General features: G+C 38.0%; 1 protein-coding gene across 1 annotated transcript in view; it reads left to right on the top strand.

Annotated features, from left to right (window-relative positions):
- hecw2a (HECT, C2 and WW domain containing E3 ubiquitin protein ligase 2a) overlaps positions 1 to 17,698 on the top strand; it is a 53,565-nt gene that overhangs the window by 14,259 nt on the left and 21,608 nt on the right. Inside the window, exons 9-22 of the mRNA XM_036561922.1 lie at positions 739 to 1,060; positions 3,804 to 3,902; positions 4,371 to 4,521; positions 5,186 to 5,289; positions 5,812 to 5,936; positions 8,099 to 8,284; positions 9,400 to 9,534; positions 9,815 to 9,917; positions 10,450 to 10,546; positions 11,744 to 11,827; positions 15,359 to 15,447; positions 15,779 to 15,899; positions 16,563 to 16,676; positions 17,253 to 17,405. Of these exons, the coding sequence (XP_036417815.1) occupies positions 739 to 1,060; positions 3,804 to 3,902; positions 4,371 to 4,521; positions 5,186 to 5,289; positions 5,812 to 5,936; positions 8,099 to 8,284; positions 9,400 to 9,534; positions 9,815 to 9,917; positions 10,450 to 10,546; positions 11,744 to 11,827; positions 15,359 to 15,447; positions 15,779 to 15,899; positions 16,563 to 16,676; positions 17,253 to 17,405 (1,883 nt within the window). The remainder of the gene's footprint in view (positions 1 to 738; positions 1,061 to 3,803; positions 3,903 to 4,370; positions 4,522 to 5,185; positions 5,290 to 5,811; positions 5,937 to 8,098; positions 8,285 to 9,399; positions 9,535 to 9,814; positions 9,918 to 10,449; positions 10,547 to 11,743; positions 11,828 to 15,358; positions 15,448 to 15,778; positions 15,900 to 16,562; positions 16,677 to 17,252; positions 17,406 to 17,698) is intronic.

Raw genomic sequence — 17,698 nt, 5'->3', positions numbered from 1 at the left:
AGTCCAGACCTGTCACCTACTGAAAACATTTAGCACATTATGAAACGAAAAATATGACAAAAGAGGCCCCGAACTGTTGAACAGCTGAAATCTTATAACAAACAAGAATGAGAAAGCATTTCACTTTCAGAACTACAGCGATTGGTCTCCTCAGTTCCCAAAAGCTTACAGAGTTTGTTAAAAGAAGAGATGATGAAACACAGTGGTAAACATGCCCCTGTCCCAGCTTTTTTGGAACATGTTGTTGGCATCAAACTCGAAATGGGCATATATTTTTCAAAAAACTATTACATTTCTTGGTTTCAACTTTTGATATGTTGACTATGTTCAATGAAATATAGGGTTTAAATGATTTACACATCATTGAAATTTGTTTTTATTTACATTTTGCACAGTGTCAACTTTTTTGGAAATGGGGTTGTAAATTAGGATTATTTTTGATATGTAAAAAACATGTAAACATTATGATTAGACTGAAAAAAAACAAATATAAGAAAAATGGAAGATATGGGCCCTTTGAAAATTTTACTTGAGAGATAAATTTGTACATTTTGTGGATAACAGCATGCCATATAAATACCAAAAGTAGACCTGTAGTGCCTGTCCAGAAATTAAGAGGCAAACTTCAGATTACAAGCATTTTTGGCTGAAGTTCGGGGTAAGTTGAAAATTGTATAAATGCAAATTTTCTATCATGCTTTAAATTAATAATGGTCACTTTCACTTTTTTCTTTACAGGAAGCACAACAGGGGGCAGAGACAGCTATAGATCCAGGGGGAGGAGACTTTTCAGTTGACCCACGCACAACCTGTGATGCTGCTGACAACGGAGGGGAACCTCCTCCAACTGATGATCTTGAACTGGACATACCACCGCCTGAACTATTAATCAATGAGGAAGATGAAGATGAGGTGGAGGAGGACACAATGTCCAGGAGGTGGAGCCTGGAAGCGACAGCAGGCGTGTCACAGGAGGAAGAGGAGGAGGAGGAGCTGCATTCAGGAGAGGGCGGGTCTGTGGATTCAGAGACTTTTGTTACAGAGACAGACACAGAAACAGGTAACATCACTAAAACATTCAATATACAGTTATGAATTAATACCATCAGAGTCTGTAGACACCTGCTCATACGACGTTTCTTCTGAAATGAAGGGTACTAAAAGGGAATTTTTGATGTAGGTGTTGCTTCAGTGAAAACCTTTACACTTCTGGGAAGTTTTTACACTAGATGTTTGAACATTGCTGTGAGGATTTGATGGCATTCAGCCACATGAGCATTAGTGAGGTAAGGTCCTGATGATGGATGATCAGTTCCGGATCATTCCAACTCATTCCAAAGGTATTTGAAGGAGCTCCATCATTCCAGAGAACACAGATCCACTGCTCCACAGCCCAGTGCTGGGGCTTTATACCCCTCTAGCCCAGGCTTGGCATTGGGCATGCTGACTATAGGCTTATGTATGGCTGCTCTAGAGCATCCCATTCTGTTGGTCAGTGCTTTTCAATGAATATTATATAAGCTGCTTCTGTGCAATTGAATCTCAATTCACTAATTATAAGTGGTGTCTGGATACTTTTGGACGTATTACCCATGTATAAATCACTGGGATGATCTGGATTGTTTATCCTGCATCACTGGGTTGAGCGAGATTGTTTCTCCTGCTGACAAAATTTTTCTTTTTAATTCACCCCCTGGAGTTTTATTCATTTCACAGAATTGTTTGTGACAACTCTTTCTAGAACAGAAAGTAACACTGCAAGAAAATAAAAAAAAATGTGAAAGGATTTTTTGAACAGAAAACCCAATCTTAATCTGACAGCTTGATGCATTAAATTGAGCAGAGTGAAACCTCCCATGCTAATATTATCAGCAACAAAATAAACAATCAAGATTTTCAATTCACCACTCAGGAAAGAATATTGTAAAATAATGTATCACTATAATGATAAAAAAAGTCATATTGCCCACCCTTATTGAAAATCATGCTTATTATTATTCACTTTTTTATATGAACTGAATCGTGAACAGAATTTTGACACTGCAGCAGTTTTGAAATACCATCATAATTTTTACCATGAGATACATAGAGATTACAGTTACCGTCCAACTCTAATTCCGTCCCCTCAAACCTACACACATTTTATCTACCCACAGCTCAGTTATCTTTTTATGAAACAGAGTAGAAGAATAATAAAATAAAATTTGGATTTTAGGGGAAAATGGAGGGTTAAAAGAAAAAAATAAGAGTTATGCAAAAGATGGCCATCTGTAAGAAATGTAGTGTGCTCTTTATAGGCTGAAACTTGTGTATGAGGTTTGGTGCCTGTGCCTTGTAAATTCAAGTGCTTTTGTACAGAGGCATTTATGAAAAATGAAAACAGAATAGCAGATTTAGGTAGATGAGTGCTGTCATTTGAAATGTGGTTCTGTGCTGTAGGTCAAAAACTGAAACTTTCTACCAATTTGCTTCCAAAGATTTCTACTTTAGAAGAAATATGAGACAGAAAGGTACTTATGACTTTGAGATTTTATGCACTAAAAACAACTGCAATTCATTTTTTACATTACCTTTTTTCCAACCTCTCTTTATTCCTTAATTAATCAGGCTGTTATATAAATGTATATGCAAGACTGACATATGTAAATGATCTATGCTCTGATAATGGCTTATTCAAAAAGATCAGATCTCAGATGTCTGGATGGCTGTGGTTTGCTTCCCAACAGCCAGGAACAGTACAGCATTAAATTGTTTTCTGCACATCTTCCATTCCAATAAGACTGTGTGCAGTAACAACTAGGAGTGGGCAGAAATATTTTATCACAACACTTCGACATTTTCACAATACATGATATGCGTCACAATATTTTGTTTTTCTGAGATTTAATAAGTTGGAACTGACGAAATAGAATCTGTAGTGCACATTTAAAAAACACTATATAATGATTGATAGATAAATAAATAAATAAATAAAAATAATAAGGGATGCACCAGAACAGTTTTTTATGCACGATATCCACAATATGCTCAGAAAAGTGCATTGTGACATAATTTATCACAATACTGATAAAATCATATTGCCCACCCCTAGTAACAATACTCCACAACATGAATGGGCAGGCTAAATTGCTCTAAGGTGAATGGGCAGTTATATGTAAATGTCTTCATGATTGTGACATCACTGCTGTGGTGAAATCAAAACAGGCTGTGTTTGTAGTTTAGTTTCCATATTTGGACTATGGTGTGAGGAATGAAAAATACTATTACTACATAATAATAATAATAATAATAATAATAATAATAATAATAATAGTAGTAAAAAACTTTGTTTATATAGCACTTTTCTAAGACAGGGCTACAAAGTGCATAAATAATTATCTCTGAGTGCTGAAAAGACAAAAGCAGTCTGATCTTTGCAATATTTCTTAGTTGGAAAAAACAAATATGCACTGAAAATAGTATGTGAGAATCAAACCAACACCCAGGTTTCTAGGAAAAGCATTAACTCTTGATCTGAGTGAACCAAGAGCAACCAGCAAATCCCTCACAATGTTGTCAAGACCAACGACCAGTACCTTATTTCAAGAAAGCAAGAAAAAAAATCAGTTTTGCATGATATTGACCCTTATACCAGACATTGATCAAATTTTGGTCATCTGTCACCTCTCTTTGCATACAGTGGACACACAATGAGTAAACAATATTTTCCTAAAAATGCCCTCAAATATTAAATATGAAATTGTGCATTTGCACGTTTATTTTTGTTGGCAGTAAATAATTGTATGATGGTGAATGTGGTGTAGGTCACCTCCAGGTAAATGGACATCAGCAGGTTCGCTCACTTCCCTCCGTAAGACAAGATATCCATCGATACCAGCGTGTGGATGAGCCCTTACCTCCCAGTGAGTGTGTGTATGTGTTTATGTCCGTCAGCATGTGCATGTAGCATGTGTGTATGTGTACCTGTTTCTTTCTCTGTGAGTCCATGTATGTGTCTTTTCTTGACTCCATTTTCTAGTCCTAGATGCTTAATCACTGTAAGAAATTTAACAGATTGGCCACATAAGAATTATTTGTGAGCTGATGATCCCTACTCTAATACACTTTTTCATTCCATTCATACACTTTTCTTTCCAAATTTCTGTATAATTCAGTGGTTAAGATGTGAACAAGGTAGTTTATAGTGGTTTGATGTGAAATGGTGCATTGTAGAGAAATTTTGTGACTTGAAGCAAATTCTGTAAACCTTTCTTAATATTATAGATTTAAGAGCTTGATTACCTACATCAAAGTTGTAACTAATCAGTTTGAAGCAGAAGATCCCTCAAGCCTCACACACCACTAACCATCCCTCTTATTAAACCACTCAGACTGGGAGGCTCGTATTGACAGTCATGGACGTATCTTCTTTGTGGACCACGTGAACCGGACCACTACATGGCAGAGGCCCACAGGACCTCCCGCTCCGCAGGGTCTGACCCGCTCCAGCTCCATCCAGCAGATGGAACAGCTGAACCGCAGGTTAGAACATTACCATCATCAGTCTGTTATAGTCCACACCACTACATGCATAAATCAGTACTATTGAAGATAGAAGACAGAGCTTTAATGAGGCATAAAATTTGTCTGAACCAACAGCACATTGGCAATTTTCTGTTCCAGCCTGACTCAACAGAATTCTGTCTGAATTTGACTGTAGCCGACTGAATTCTGACTGAAACTGACTGTAGCCCACAAAATTGTATCTGATGCTGAATGCAGCTGCCAAATTCAGTCTGAAACTAACACTGACTGTAGCCCAACAAAATTCTGTCTGAAACTGATTGTGGCTTGACAGAATTTCATTCAACCCCTACCTAAAGTGGACCACCACAAACTGGAGACTGATTAACTATATTCCTAATAATAGTGCTTGTTTTATTCAGCGTTACAAAAATGTTAAGTAGGAATTAAATCCAGCTGTATGTAATGGCAATTTTGATTGGAAATCCTATAAATCAAGGGTTAATCTTTGACTTTTGCACAGCACTGTATACAGTCAAATATGGACATCCCTTCTATGAATAGATGTGTCCAAAGTTTTGACTGGTACTTTACATAAATAACTGGGCAGCACCATTTTGGAATTAGTTTTGAAGTATTCTTTCTCTAAAGACAAGCTGTTTGCTGTGCCCCTTTCTGCTAGGTATCAGAGCATCCGCAGAACGATGACCAGTGAGAGGTCCGAGGAGCAGGCCATAGACCTTCAACCTCTTGAGGACATGGACCTGCTGCCCCACTCCATCTCTGGTGAGCTACCAGACACACTACAGATTTATATTTTCAGTGTTAGGTTGAGCCAATTAACCACAAAGAATTTTTTTTTTTTCATGAACTACTTTTTGCCCATCTTTACCAGGTGGTGCAAGTAATGTTGTCTTGTGGAAAGGAAAATCGTCACTGTCAGGGCAATCTCCAAAATTTCTGTGTTTTCATTTTATCACATGAAAAATTTTTATGATGAATGGGCTAAGAGAAATGCTCAAAAAAACTTGGAATATTTTTTTTCTCCATCAGCTTACATTAAATATGAAGATTGTTTTTCCTTTCCCTTCACTATTATTCTTCTGGAAATAGAAGGTTTTGGTCTGACAGCAACAAAATGCTGATGGGGTGCTTGAATCGTATTCTACAGACCTTTCTAAGTGGTAAAGTGGCAAAGCTTTAACATCATTGGGGTTCTGCATGTGGCACCATACTGTATGTCCTTGGGCTAACACATCCTCCACAGTATAACTGTGTGTGTGTGTGTGTGTGTGTGTGTGTGTGTAGAGTATCGTAGGGACAGTTCAGTGGCCCACACCAACTCTCGCTCACGTCTGGCCCTGCTGCTTCAGTCTCCTGGCGCCAAGTTTCTCTCCAGTCCAGACTTCTTCACTGTGCTGCATTCCAACCCTGTGAGTAAAGGAAACACATAAATTGCTGTTCAAAGGTTTGGAATCAATTCTTAGGTCACTAATTGTTTTTACTAGGCCTGTGCCCAGTGATGGTTAACCTTGTTACCAGAGTAACAGCCCTCAGTGATGGTAAAAACTCATTTACCTGCAATTTATGACTATAATATGAAGCATTAGGTAGACACATTCTGTTTTGCCTTAGACCAAAGGTTCCCAACTGACCACAAAAGCTTCCACAGCCCACAAAATTTTACCAACTAGATCATTAAAAGTGCAAACAAATATAATACAATAATCAATATAGCCTGTAAAATTTGCTTGATTTTACAATATAAAGTACCACAATAAACACTAATAAATAACAAAACATTTTCTGTGACCTATTGAATTAGTGGATGTTGATTGGCAGCTACAAAATACTGGGTGACATGCTGAAGAAATGAAAGTTGCGAAAGGAAGTCTGGCTCAGTTCAATTGATTTAGATGCATATTTATTTAGGCTCCAATTGATGGTGTTATTTGTTTGGCTTCAGAGCTTTATTTAAAAAAAGACCTGAACATACAGCACAAAGAGGTAGTTATTCATTTTCTGTTCTCAGACATGATAAGGGATATTTGCGAAATGTGACCGTGACAGAATCTGTTTGTCTTTGAGTTTTCTCATATGATGCTAGCATCTCCAAAAGCAGCTCAAAGTGAGTAACAGACATTTGAGCTGTATCCAAAAGCTCTCATAAGGTTCCAGCTCCTGAATGATGTGGTGAAACTCTCTGTGCTCCTTTTCCTTTTTGTAAATGAAGATGCATAAGGGTACATGAGGAAAGATGCCCATCCAGTGTCATTGTTGCCCGTTTTGTGAAGAGCAAAGGAGATCTTTGTCCTCTAAAGACATGTTGCATGTTTGTTTTTGTCATGGCACAATAAGGCTCAGCACTCACTGATGTATTTTCTTCATTTTGGTTTATACTGGGCTTTCTCAGTCTTAGATACGGTGCCTTCTTCACTAGTACGTGGCCCAGCCTTGGGATCTTTCTTTTTAAAAGACCTCATTTGTAACCATTAATCCATGATGGATAAATTTAATCATTATGCTAACATAAAGATTAACAGTTAGTGTTCTCCTCCTAGTGTGTTGAGCTCCAGTTACACTGTGTTACCCTTCACCCTTCCCAACTTGGTGGCATCATGTGATGGAGTAAGCAAGCTAGCGAGTGGAATTAGTCATGACTAAATTGGTTAAAATTGAATGACAAAATTATAAGCTCTATTTATAGTTTTGTCATGATATTTTGAGATTTTTTGAGATCACCCTTTCTCAAATGAATAAAGATTAAATTTGAAGTGGAAGTTACACGGGTTACCCAGTAGTTTTGAATCATCCCCAACTTCTTGATTTAAAACTTATGTGGATTGCATATTATATTAGCATCGTTATAGAATATTGCAACAAAATTGATTTATACAGTGATATTGATGTTGATTCCAAACTTTTGAACAGTAGTGAACATACTAAATGTTTAGCAGTTGCTACAGCCATCCATTCCCAAGACAGTCCAAGAGAGCACAATTGGCCTTGCTGTCTCTGGGTGGGTAGGATGGCCCTCCCTCACCCCCATTACTTCGTGCAATACTAGCCAGCACAGGTGTGTGTTCGCTGATGTAACAGAGCTGGTGGTTAGTGTTCTCCTGCAAGTGTGTTTAGCTGTCCAATGATGTTGCGTTAGCTGCAGCTTGAAAAGATGCAGTGGCTGGCTTTTTATGACTTGGAGGAAGCTTGTGTTTGCCTAGTGCTAGTGTCATGTGAATGGGGGAGTCCTAACTAGTGGGTGGAATTGAATATGACTAAATTGGGGAAAAAACTGGAAGAAATTCCCCCCAAAGGTTTAGTATCTGAATAAAAAAAAAATCCAGTGTCTTGGCCACTGTAGGAAAAAAAAAATGCATTTTCCTAGCTTACAGGCCAGATTCAAACAGATTAATGCCTACTACTCAGTATTAAACCATAATCTATGCATTTTAATGGAAAATACCTTTTAGGGACAATTAACATTCAATCATTCAATCAAAAAACTACTTAGGCAGTTGTATTGTTAACTTACAGAACACAGCCTGTACATCACTGATGTTTCTAATAACCCTGTGTCTTCTGTGTTGTCTTCCAGAGTGCCTATCGCTTGTTTACAAGTAACACGTGTCTGAAGCACATGATTAGTAAGGTTCGGCGTGATGCGCAGCACTTTGAGCGCTACCAGCATAATCGAGACCTAGTCACATTCCTGAACCTTTTCGCCAACAAGCAGCTGGAGCTACCACGAGGATGGGAGATGAAGCACGACCACACTGGCAAGGTGTGTGATTCTGTATTTGTGCATCCCAGGCTGGAGTACTGTGGTTCTCTTACTGGCCACTTCATTAAATACACCTCCTTATGTCTACACTAATTGTCCATTTTATCAGCTCCATTACCATATAGGAGCACTTTATAGTTCTACAATTACAGACTGTAATCCATCTGTTTCTCTGCATACTTTGTTAGCTCCTTTGCATCCTGTTATTCAGTGGTCAGGATCTCCACAGGACCACCACAGACGGTTGTGCCGCTTTGGGTGGTAGATCATTCTCAGCACTGCAGCGAACTTGATGTGGTGGCGGCGGTGTGTTAGTGTGTGTTGCGCTGGAACAGACACAGCAATGCTGCTGGAACAGACACAGCAATGCTGCTGGATTTTTATGTTTGACTAACATAATGTGTGCATCAACAGATGAGCTATCATCTGCATATTATCAAACTAATATGCCACCACTACTGCAACAGTGTGACCACCCAAATACTACCTGCTTTGTGGGTGGTGGTCCTGTGGGGGTCCTGACCATTGAAGAACAGGGTGAAAGTGGACTGTAAAAACAGCGTGGTGGTTTTAATGAAATGGCCGGTTGGTGTATACTGTAAGAAAAAGAAAACGCATTCTTAATTTTAATATATTTTAAAGTTAGCTTTAGACCATTTATATCAGTCCATTCATCCTGAAATGTTCACAGAAACACAGTCCCGGCCACAGTCCTGAACCATCACTAGTTTACAGCCCTCTGAATGGTTTCCTTTAGTGTAATGTTAACAGAAGAAAGCTGAGCAAAACAGTCCAATCAAAACAAGCGTTACAGTAGCAGTACTCAGTAAACACCGGTTCATTAATTTTACTAATGTAAATCTAAAAGTCATCTGATAGTCATACCTTGATGTCTTTGGAAAATTTAATAATACTCAGTTTTATCAATACTACGCAGCACAACCCTAAATTAATAGCACTTAAGATGTTTTAGGCAACCAGTAGCAGAGTTTCCTAAAGTACAGTGTGGAATTTTAAGGTATTGAAGTAAGGACATCATTCCAAAGCACACTTAAGTGTCTTTAAGCATTCCTTGATGGTTCTGTATATGTGTCTATATGTGTTCTGTCTCACAGCCATTCTTTGTGGACCATAACTGCCGTGCCACGACGTTCATTGACCCACGGCTGCCCCTGCAGAGTTCCCGCTCCAGTGGCCTTTTGGCCCACCGTCAGCACCTTAGCCGCCAGAGGAGCCACAGTGCAGGAGAGGTACAGCGGGACAGCTTGTACTGTTCTTCACAACAATGTTCTGCTGACTGTAGAGCCGATGTCTGATTATTTCACACTCTTAAAGATGCCAAAAAAGCCATAGACGTACCATTTTTGGTTCCCAAAAAGAAATCTTTCAATGTATCAATAGATGGTCCTTCGAAGAACCACTTTTGTAAGTGTGAAAAACTTTTTTAAAGTTTAAAGAACCTCCACCAGTCAAAGGTGTAAACAGTTCCTGGAAACCTTATTTTTAAGAGTGAGCTTTTGTGTTTTTCAGGTTGTGGAAGAGTCACGTTCCCCTAGTCCCCCAATGCAGCCGCGACCCTCCAGCACCTTCAGCGGTTCCAGCCGCAGCCAATACCAAGAACTGGTGCCTGTGGGTACGTACACATGTACATCCCTCTCAACACTGTCGAAGCTATGGTCACATTACAAACTTTGATGTGTTTCTTCTTTTGCTCAGATCTGATTTTTCTACTTTAAGATGAATTTATGTTGACCCATATTGGTCCTTGGTGTGAACACATCTGTACCTTGAAATTACCTGAATGTGGATAAATAACGTTTTGATTTAATTTATACAATCTGTTTAAATACTATTAGCTGTATAGTGAAAGGTATTTTGTTTTTTTGTCAGTTTATATGCCTTGAGATTCGCAGATTCCAAATGGTTTACAGGCTTTGTAGCACCACAGTATATGTTCTGCACTGATTATGGCAGTTTGACAATAAAATTGTACTGCACGAATTGTCTGTAATTAAATAAAGTAATTAAATCAACTTACAGCCCTCCAACCATCTTGTGTTGTCCCACAATGTCCTGCAAAAGTAGTTGTTCTGTCCTGCGATTGAACAGTCGAGCAGATTTTATACTGAAGTTCTGACATACAGAACCACCCTGTGTTTCTGCAGCTTATAATGAGAAGATCGTGGCATTTCTGCGACAGCCCAACATCTTTGAGATCCTGCAGGAGAGGCAGCCAGAGCTTGTGAGAAACCATTCCCTCAAGTACGTTTCCCAGTCAAGCACACTTCTTTGATAACACCACTGAAAAATGAAATCTAGAATCAAATACTCATGTTTCCTCCAATAATACACAGTGCCAAGATCTTCTAAAAATGATGAATGTCATTTGCACTATGAGTGCACAGTTTTCCCCCTCAGCCCAAATGTAGCTGAATAACCAAGGCATGTTTGGTGTTTTAGGGTTGCTTCCTTAGTTTTGACTGGACCTATAAAGGGGAAACATTGGCACTCTTTCATCAAAGTTGTGTATGGTCAAATCTGATTGTAGATTGAACATACACAAATTTCACTGTCCGTTTTTGTTATTTATTAATTTCATCTTTGGTGGATCTGTTCAATTAAACTCACTCAAATCTGTGTAAATGTTAAACAGCCTGAAATGCTTGATTTGCTAATAATTTGTGCAGTACAAAAGTGGTTGTATTATTTTATATGCATGTTGGTACACACATGCTCAACTATTTTATGTTCCTTTTAAAGACATATTACACTGTGCTTTTGTTTTGTACTACTGACTCTGCCCACAAAGTAACCAATAAAAAACTCAGCTAGTGTCATACACTGCAATAATACAGTGTTCAAATATGTTATTTTACACTACACAATCAAATCATTCTACCGTTTAAAAAACACTGAAGACGTTTTGTTTGTTTTACATTTTATTCTTTCCAGTGTTTGTAATTTTAACATTGTAAAGTTTGACCAGCAGGGGCAGCAGCGTGTGCACTGCCTCACCTCAAACTCCACCTACGAGCAGAGCCATTGGCTCATGAGCTACTGAATGATATCATATTATTTGCTCCCTACAGAAACCTCTGCAAGAATTAGGGCAAGCTTTATGTAAATTGCATATAAATAAGGTGCTTTTATGTGGGCGCTTGATTTTAACGCACTGAAGCAAATTACACTCTAATCTCTGCTCATTTCATGAATCAGATGCAGTGAAGTTTGTATGTCATTAAAGGCGGTCAAACCTGCATTCTTTTTTTTTTACACAACCTTGTTTAATAAGGGCTGTTATATATATTTGAGTTTTCACCATCTATATCATTTGCGCTACTACAAATGTTGATGTTATTAAGACATTCTGTGACTGAACTCATTAAAGGGATTAGTGCAATTTCTCTTAAAAGGTGGAATTATTTAAAGGTGTTTATATGCGTTGGGTTGAATTTGCAGAGAGAAGGTCCAGTTTATTCGCAATGAAGGTGCATCTGGATTGGCCCGACTCTCCAGTGATGCAGATCTAGTCATGCTACTCAGGTCAGTGGGTGTGAATGTTGCATCCTGTTCTGATTGAGTTGTAGCTCTGCATGTGTGAACCCTAATGTTAAATTGAGTGTATTTACTCTACCTTTCAAAAGTTTGGAATTAATTTGTCATATTGATAACTTTTTTAATTGATACATTCAGTAATAACTTCTAATACAAAGGAGATTAAAATTTTGTAATCTATTCAGGGTAGGTGCTTTTAAATGTTATATCAAATCTCAGGAATTTTAGGAACGACAAGTAGCTAGTTTAAGAGACATACTTAACGAAACTGCACTTTCCTTTCCGGTTCACATTGCATGCAAAAGTTTGGGCGTCCCTGGACGAATTCCGTGTTTTGTCTATTTTTTAAGTAAAAAGAAGGTAACACATCCTCTGCAGAGAACACACATCTTCACATTTTAATGCATAATTCCTGCTTATACACTGAATTTAACATATTGGGGGAAAAAAATAAAACATAAAATGTGGCCTGTGTAAAAGTTATACTTTTTTAGATTTTCTATTTTACTTATTGCAACATATTAAACTTAGTAAATAGATAGTAAATAAATAGATATTGGGTACTAAAAAGGGGCCTAAGTCTGTTTCTCGTTGAGGATGTTTTAACTTATTTCCAGTTAGAAAATCAACCGAACAATAATTGGTCCAAGGTTGTCTACTCGCCATTGTATCGACCATCTGCAAAACTGTGAGATGGCATTTTGATATCTTTCCTTTTTCCTTTTTGCCTTTTTGCTGGTCAGTTTTGCGTCACATTGAGCAAATGTCCCGTCCCACTCCAATAACCACACCCACTCACCCGGTCTTCATACTTATACTGTTGCAGCTGCTGTTACACTTCTCTGCATGGACAGGACAATGTAAAACAGTGACCTAACGTCAGATATTGCAAATATTAAATTATCATATTAGTGACTGTTTTAGCAGCCTCTTTTATGTTGATGACTTTCTATGGGCTAATCAGACTGTATTTTGAGAAAGTTGGGCATATAGCTAACCTAACAGGTTCTATAATATATTGGGAGAAAGGCTTTGAATTTACTGAAGGACTCGACAGTCGTACTGTAACAAAAACATATGTTACTTGAATGTCTATTTTAATGCTGTAGTTGTATATGTTAAATCTAGAGAGTTGCTCTTAAAAGTGAATATAGGCCATGTTAGCTTGGTGCTAAAATGTTTAAATTCCCATATTTAGCTGCCACATGCTCATAGCTTGGTGACCATATCTGGCTTTCAGTGTAAACAAGCTTCAAAAGTGGCAGCAGCTAGTGTTGACATTATACAGTGACAACACACCCTACCCAGCCCCTTCTACTGAGACACCCAAGAGAGCAATCGTTATTAACATACAAAATCAGAAAATTACCTGTTCTTCACAAAGGAGCAAATGGCATCATGCAAAGATGTATTACACTCTTCACAATTGTTTTTCATAAATAAAATAAAAAGAAGAGTAAAATACGTCTATATTACTATATAACAATTTATCTGCCTGGTATTTTGATTACCACTTTTGATTACCACTTCTGTGGTATTCATAATATTAATTTTATTAACTCCATTCTTCATGCTAAAGAGATTTCTCAGCAGTTTTAGAATCAGCTACAGTCTATTATCAGCATTCTAGCAATACTGAACATTTTTGTTATAGCATCCTTCCTAATATTAGCAGCCTGAGCAAACTTTTGAAAGGTACACTATACATCCAAAAGTATGCAGACACAGCTTCTAATCAGCGAATTCAGCCATTTCAAGATGCACCCATTGCTGACCAATAGCATGGAATGCTCTGGAGCAGCAACACATGAGCCAAGGTCACCATGTCCAGTGGCAAGCAGTCAGAGGGGTAGAAAGCCCCCCAGCATTAGGCTGTGGAGCAGTGGAGCTGCGTTCTCTGGAGTGGTGGAGCTACATCCAATACCTTTGGGATGAGTTGGAGTGATCCAGAGCTGATCAGCCAACATTGGCACCTGACCTCACTAATGCTCATGTGGCTGAATGCAATCAAATTCTCTTGTTCCAACATCTAGCGTAAAGCCTTGCCAAAAGAGTAAAGACTGTTACTGCATCAAAGGGGTACAAACTCACCTTTAATACCATTAATTTCAGAAGAAATGCTGATGTCTACAGACTTTTGGACATACATTGTGTTGTGTGTTAGGGAGGAGGCCCCGTTTCAATACTTTCTTTAACATGCCCTTGCCAACTTTGACTCCACTGGGAAGTGCATCACACCATTTGTAGCCCAATGAGGGGTGGATTATTCAATTCAAACATGCTTACCTTTGGCTAGGTGGCCTCAGTGTACTATTCACCTAGCCATGAAAAATTTTGTAATGCAGAATTTTTAGAGTAGTCTGAACATTATGTGCATTTTGTGAATAATTTTGTCATTTTGTCTTGCTATAAGCTTTGGTTTAGACTTATGATGTGTTGCCTTGTTTTGATGTGGCTAACTGTGCTCCCTTTAACATGCTAACTAGCAAAATAAAGTTATCAGCAGTCATGATGGAGTAAATTGCTTTTTTAACCTATTCTGAAAATATCTAATTGAATGTTAAGGTTTTGAAATATTAAAGGTGCATTGTGTAAGATTTAGTGGCATCCAGTGGTGAGGTTGCAGATTTCAACCAACTCAATACCATGAAGAAACAAAACTAAATTGGGACAGGCGACAGCAGAAAACCTGACGGCCCCCCTTTCCAAGCATGAAGTAGGACCTAAGGGGGCCGTCAGGTTTTCTGCTGTCGCCTGTCCCAATTTAGTTTTGTTTCTTCATGTTATCACTTCTTTGCTGCTGATTCACCCTGTTTTGCTTTTTCTTGGGCTAAATAATAAGTACGATCCTCCATTTGTCAAAATTTGGGTTCTCAAACTTATCACAACACAAAATGGTTAGCCAGCACCAGCAGCAGCCACTGATATTTCTTTCTTTCTGCTATAGCACCACCAAATTCATGATAAAATTCAAAAGGCTTTCTCTAGCACTAGTGTTTGGTTTGTCTGTTTACTATTAGAACTGTAGAAACATAGCAGCACAACATTGTGACATCTTTTGGAAGAGGACCTGCTCTTGATATAGATGTGAAGGGCTCATTCTAAGCTAACAAAAACACAGTGATTTGTAGTTACAGGTGATTGTACACTAATGAAAACATGGTTTTGTATACTAAATTACTATATTATTTCTGCTAATACAGCCCCCTGAATCTTACACACTGCACCTTTAAACACTGATTTCTGCTGCTGAATTCAACTCCTTGTGCTTCTGAGGGCTCATCTAATAAACTTCACTTGAGTTAAGAAAGTAATAGAAGAGCCCCTAAGATGGAATCTAGCGTTCCTCTGAGGTGAAACTGTGTGGCAGGACAGACGAGGGCTTGTTAAAACTGGTATTGGAACGGATGGTGAACAGTAAGTATGTCTGATGGTGTCAGCTGGGAGAATCTTGTTGAGTGTGAATGCCAGGTTTGTCTGAATGTGCACGCCTGTTACATGGCCCCTCTCTTCTTGCAGTCTGTTCGAAGAGGAAGTGATGTCATACGTGCCGCCCCATGCCTTATTGCACACCAGCTACTGTCATGCCTCCCCACAAAGCTCCCCTGGTGAGCAGTCACATGAACCTTCTCTCTACCTTATTCCCCTATGTTTTTGTTTGATATTGTTTGAAGTTAAAGTGATAACTTGATTTTTCATCAAACTTTGTTTGGAGTGAGGGGTGTTTACATTAGATTTTTTGCTGAACTATTGCTTTAAAGCTTGATGTAATGCAGGGAAAGTGTGCAATCCTGGCATTTGTTTTGAAACCTGAACCCAATTGGTGCTAATGTGACTCTTTAAAACATGTAAATGAATATTTGAGATTATTTTGGCATGGTGGAGTATTCTTTAACTTTTTCATTCTTATCTTTCTCTTTCTCAAACTCACCCAAACAGGCACTTCTCGTGCAAACGCTCGTGCCCCTGCCCCATATAAACGTGACTTTGAGGCAAAGCTAAGAAACTTCTATCGCAAGCTAGAGACGAAAGGCTATGGACAGGGTCCAGGAAAAGTGAAGTAAGTAAAACAGTAATATTTTGGAATCCTACTAGTCCACAAGAAAGCTTTGAATAGTAAATGATAAAACATCATTGTTTATTATAAATTGGCAGTATTTTTTCACGCAAAATATCATGTATTTCCTCCTATTGGAAATAGTTCCTTGTAGAGACTCATATTTATTTACAGTGGTGGTAATAGGAACCAAGGGTCACCATCTCTACAGCACAAATATAGCCATTATATACACTATCACAAGCCACCAGTGATCCTACATGTGTCTTCTGAGTTTTTATGTGGAATGCTGATGAAGGTAAAATGATGGAAAAAAGCCTCCACAATGAATGGCTTTTAAATTATGTGTTTTAGGCCAAACTAATGTAAAACAGTGTCTCATGTAATAATTTCATGTAATAACTTCCTGTGAGGGAGCTTTTAGAGGTGGACGTCTGGTTCTTATAACCACCATTTTAAACAGTTCTGACTCGGTAAGTTTCTCTAGAATAGAGCATTTCACATCAAACCACTCTAAATGACTTGGTTTACATCTTAACCATTTATTTATGGTGAACTTGTGGAAGTGTAATTCCATATAACCCATCATAACCAGAAACATTTATACCCTATATCATGTTGTCCTGTAAAGGCTGCACCGTCTATAACTTGTTGTCCTTTTTCCAGACTGATCATTCGCAGAGATCACCTGCTGGAAGATGCCTTCAACCAGATCATGTGCTACTCCCGTAAGGACCTGCAGAGGAGCAAGCTTTATGTCAGCTTTGTTGGAGAGGAGGGGTGGGTTAACAGTGCCATGTACTGTATTTTACAAGGCCACTACTTTTAGTTGATGTACAGGGTTTTTATGGTTTTGAAAGTTTCATTAAATAGTCAGTAGTTTTCATTTTGTTTTTTTATTTGGTTTTTCATTTTGGTTTCTTAGTGTTATGGTAGATTTTTTCTTTAGAAACTGAGGTGTAAATCCAAATTGGACACCTAGGTTGCTCAAAGACATTTCCATCTCCTGGTTGATACAGAAGAAATCTACTTCTAGACCATTTATTTTATGCATATTTTACTATGCTTGAAATACTTAATTTTAAAGTTGTTTTCTTCTATTCTACATAATAATAATAATAATAATAATTATTATTATTATTATTATTATTATTATTATTATTATAAACAATCCTAAATGTAGGGGGTGCTGCAGCCCCACTTCCATCATGCCTGTTATCTCTTGACTATAGATAGATTAAGTTCTTTATACTCCAACTCCTTATATGCAGAACTCAATGAGAATTCAATAGATATGATATATCTAGATTATTCACAGAGTTGTCCTACTTCATGCAGTCTTGGTTTGCCAATCAGGTTGGACTACAGCGGCCCATCAAGGGAGTTCTTTTTCTTGGTGTCCCGAGAGCTCTTCAACCCATATTATGGACTCTTCGAGTACTCAGCTAACGACACCTACACTGTGCAGATCAGCCCAATGTCAGCCTTTGTGGACAACCATCACGAGTGGTGAGTCAACAGTAAACAAGAACACTGTTACTGTAAAGACAGTAGGAATGAGTTCTTGCTGTATATAAATTGGGTAACACTTTACATTAAGGGTCGCTAATCAATCATTAAATATATAATAATCAACTATTAGTTTCCCATTATTTAGTTATTAGTTAACTCTTCATTAAGCATTAGCTATTACTTAGTAATTGATTAAGCACTTATCAATTAGTAATTAAGTACACTATTAGTTGATAAGTTAGTTTGTCGTTAGTTTGTGGCTTACTTACTCATTATCTGTGTGCTAATTG

The sequence above is a fragment of the Colossoma macropomum genome, unplaced genomic scaffold (genome assembly GCF_904425465.1).
Source record: "Colossoma macropomum unplaced genomic scaffold, Colossoma_macropomum, whole genome shotgun sequence".
Lineage (NCBI taxonomy): Eukaryota > Metazoa > Chordata > Actinopteri > Characiformes > Serrasalmidae > Colossoma > Colossoma macropomum.
The sequence above is the reverse complement of the archived record's forward strand: the minus strand, read 5'-3'. Positions and strand labels throughout refer to the sequence as shown.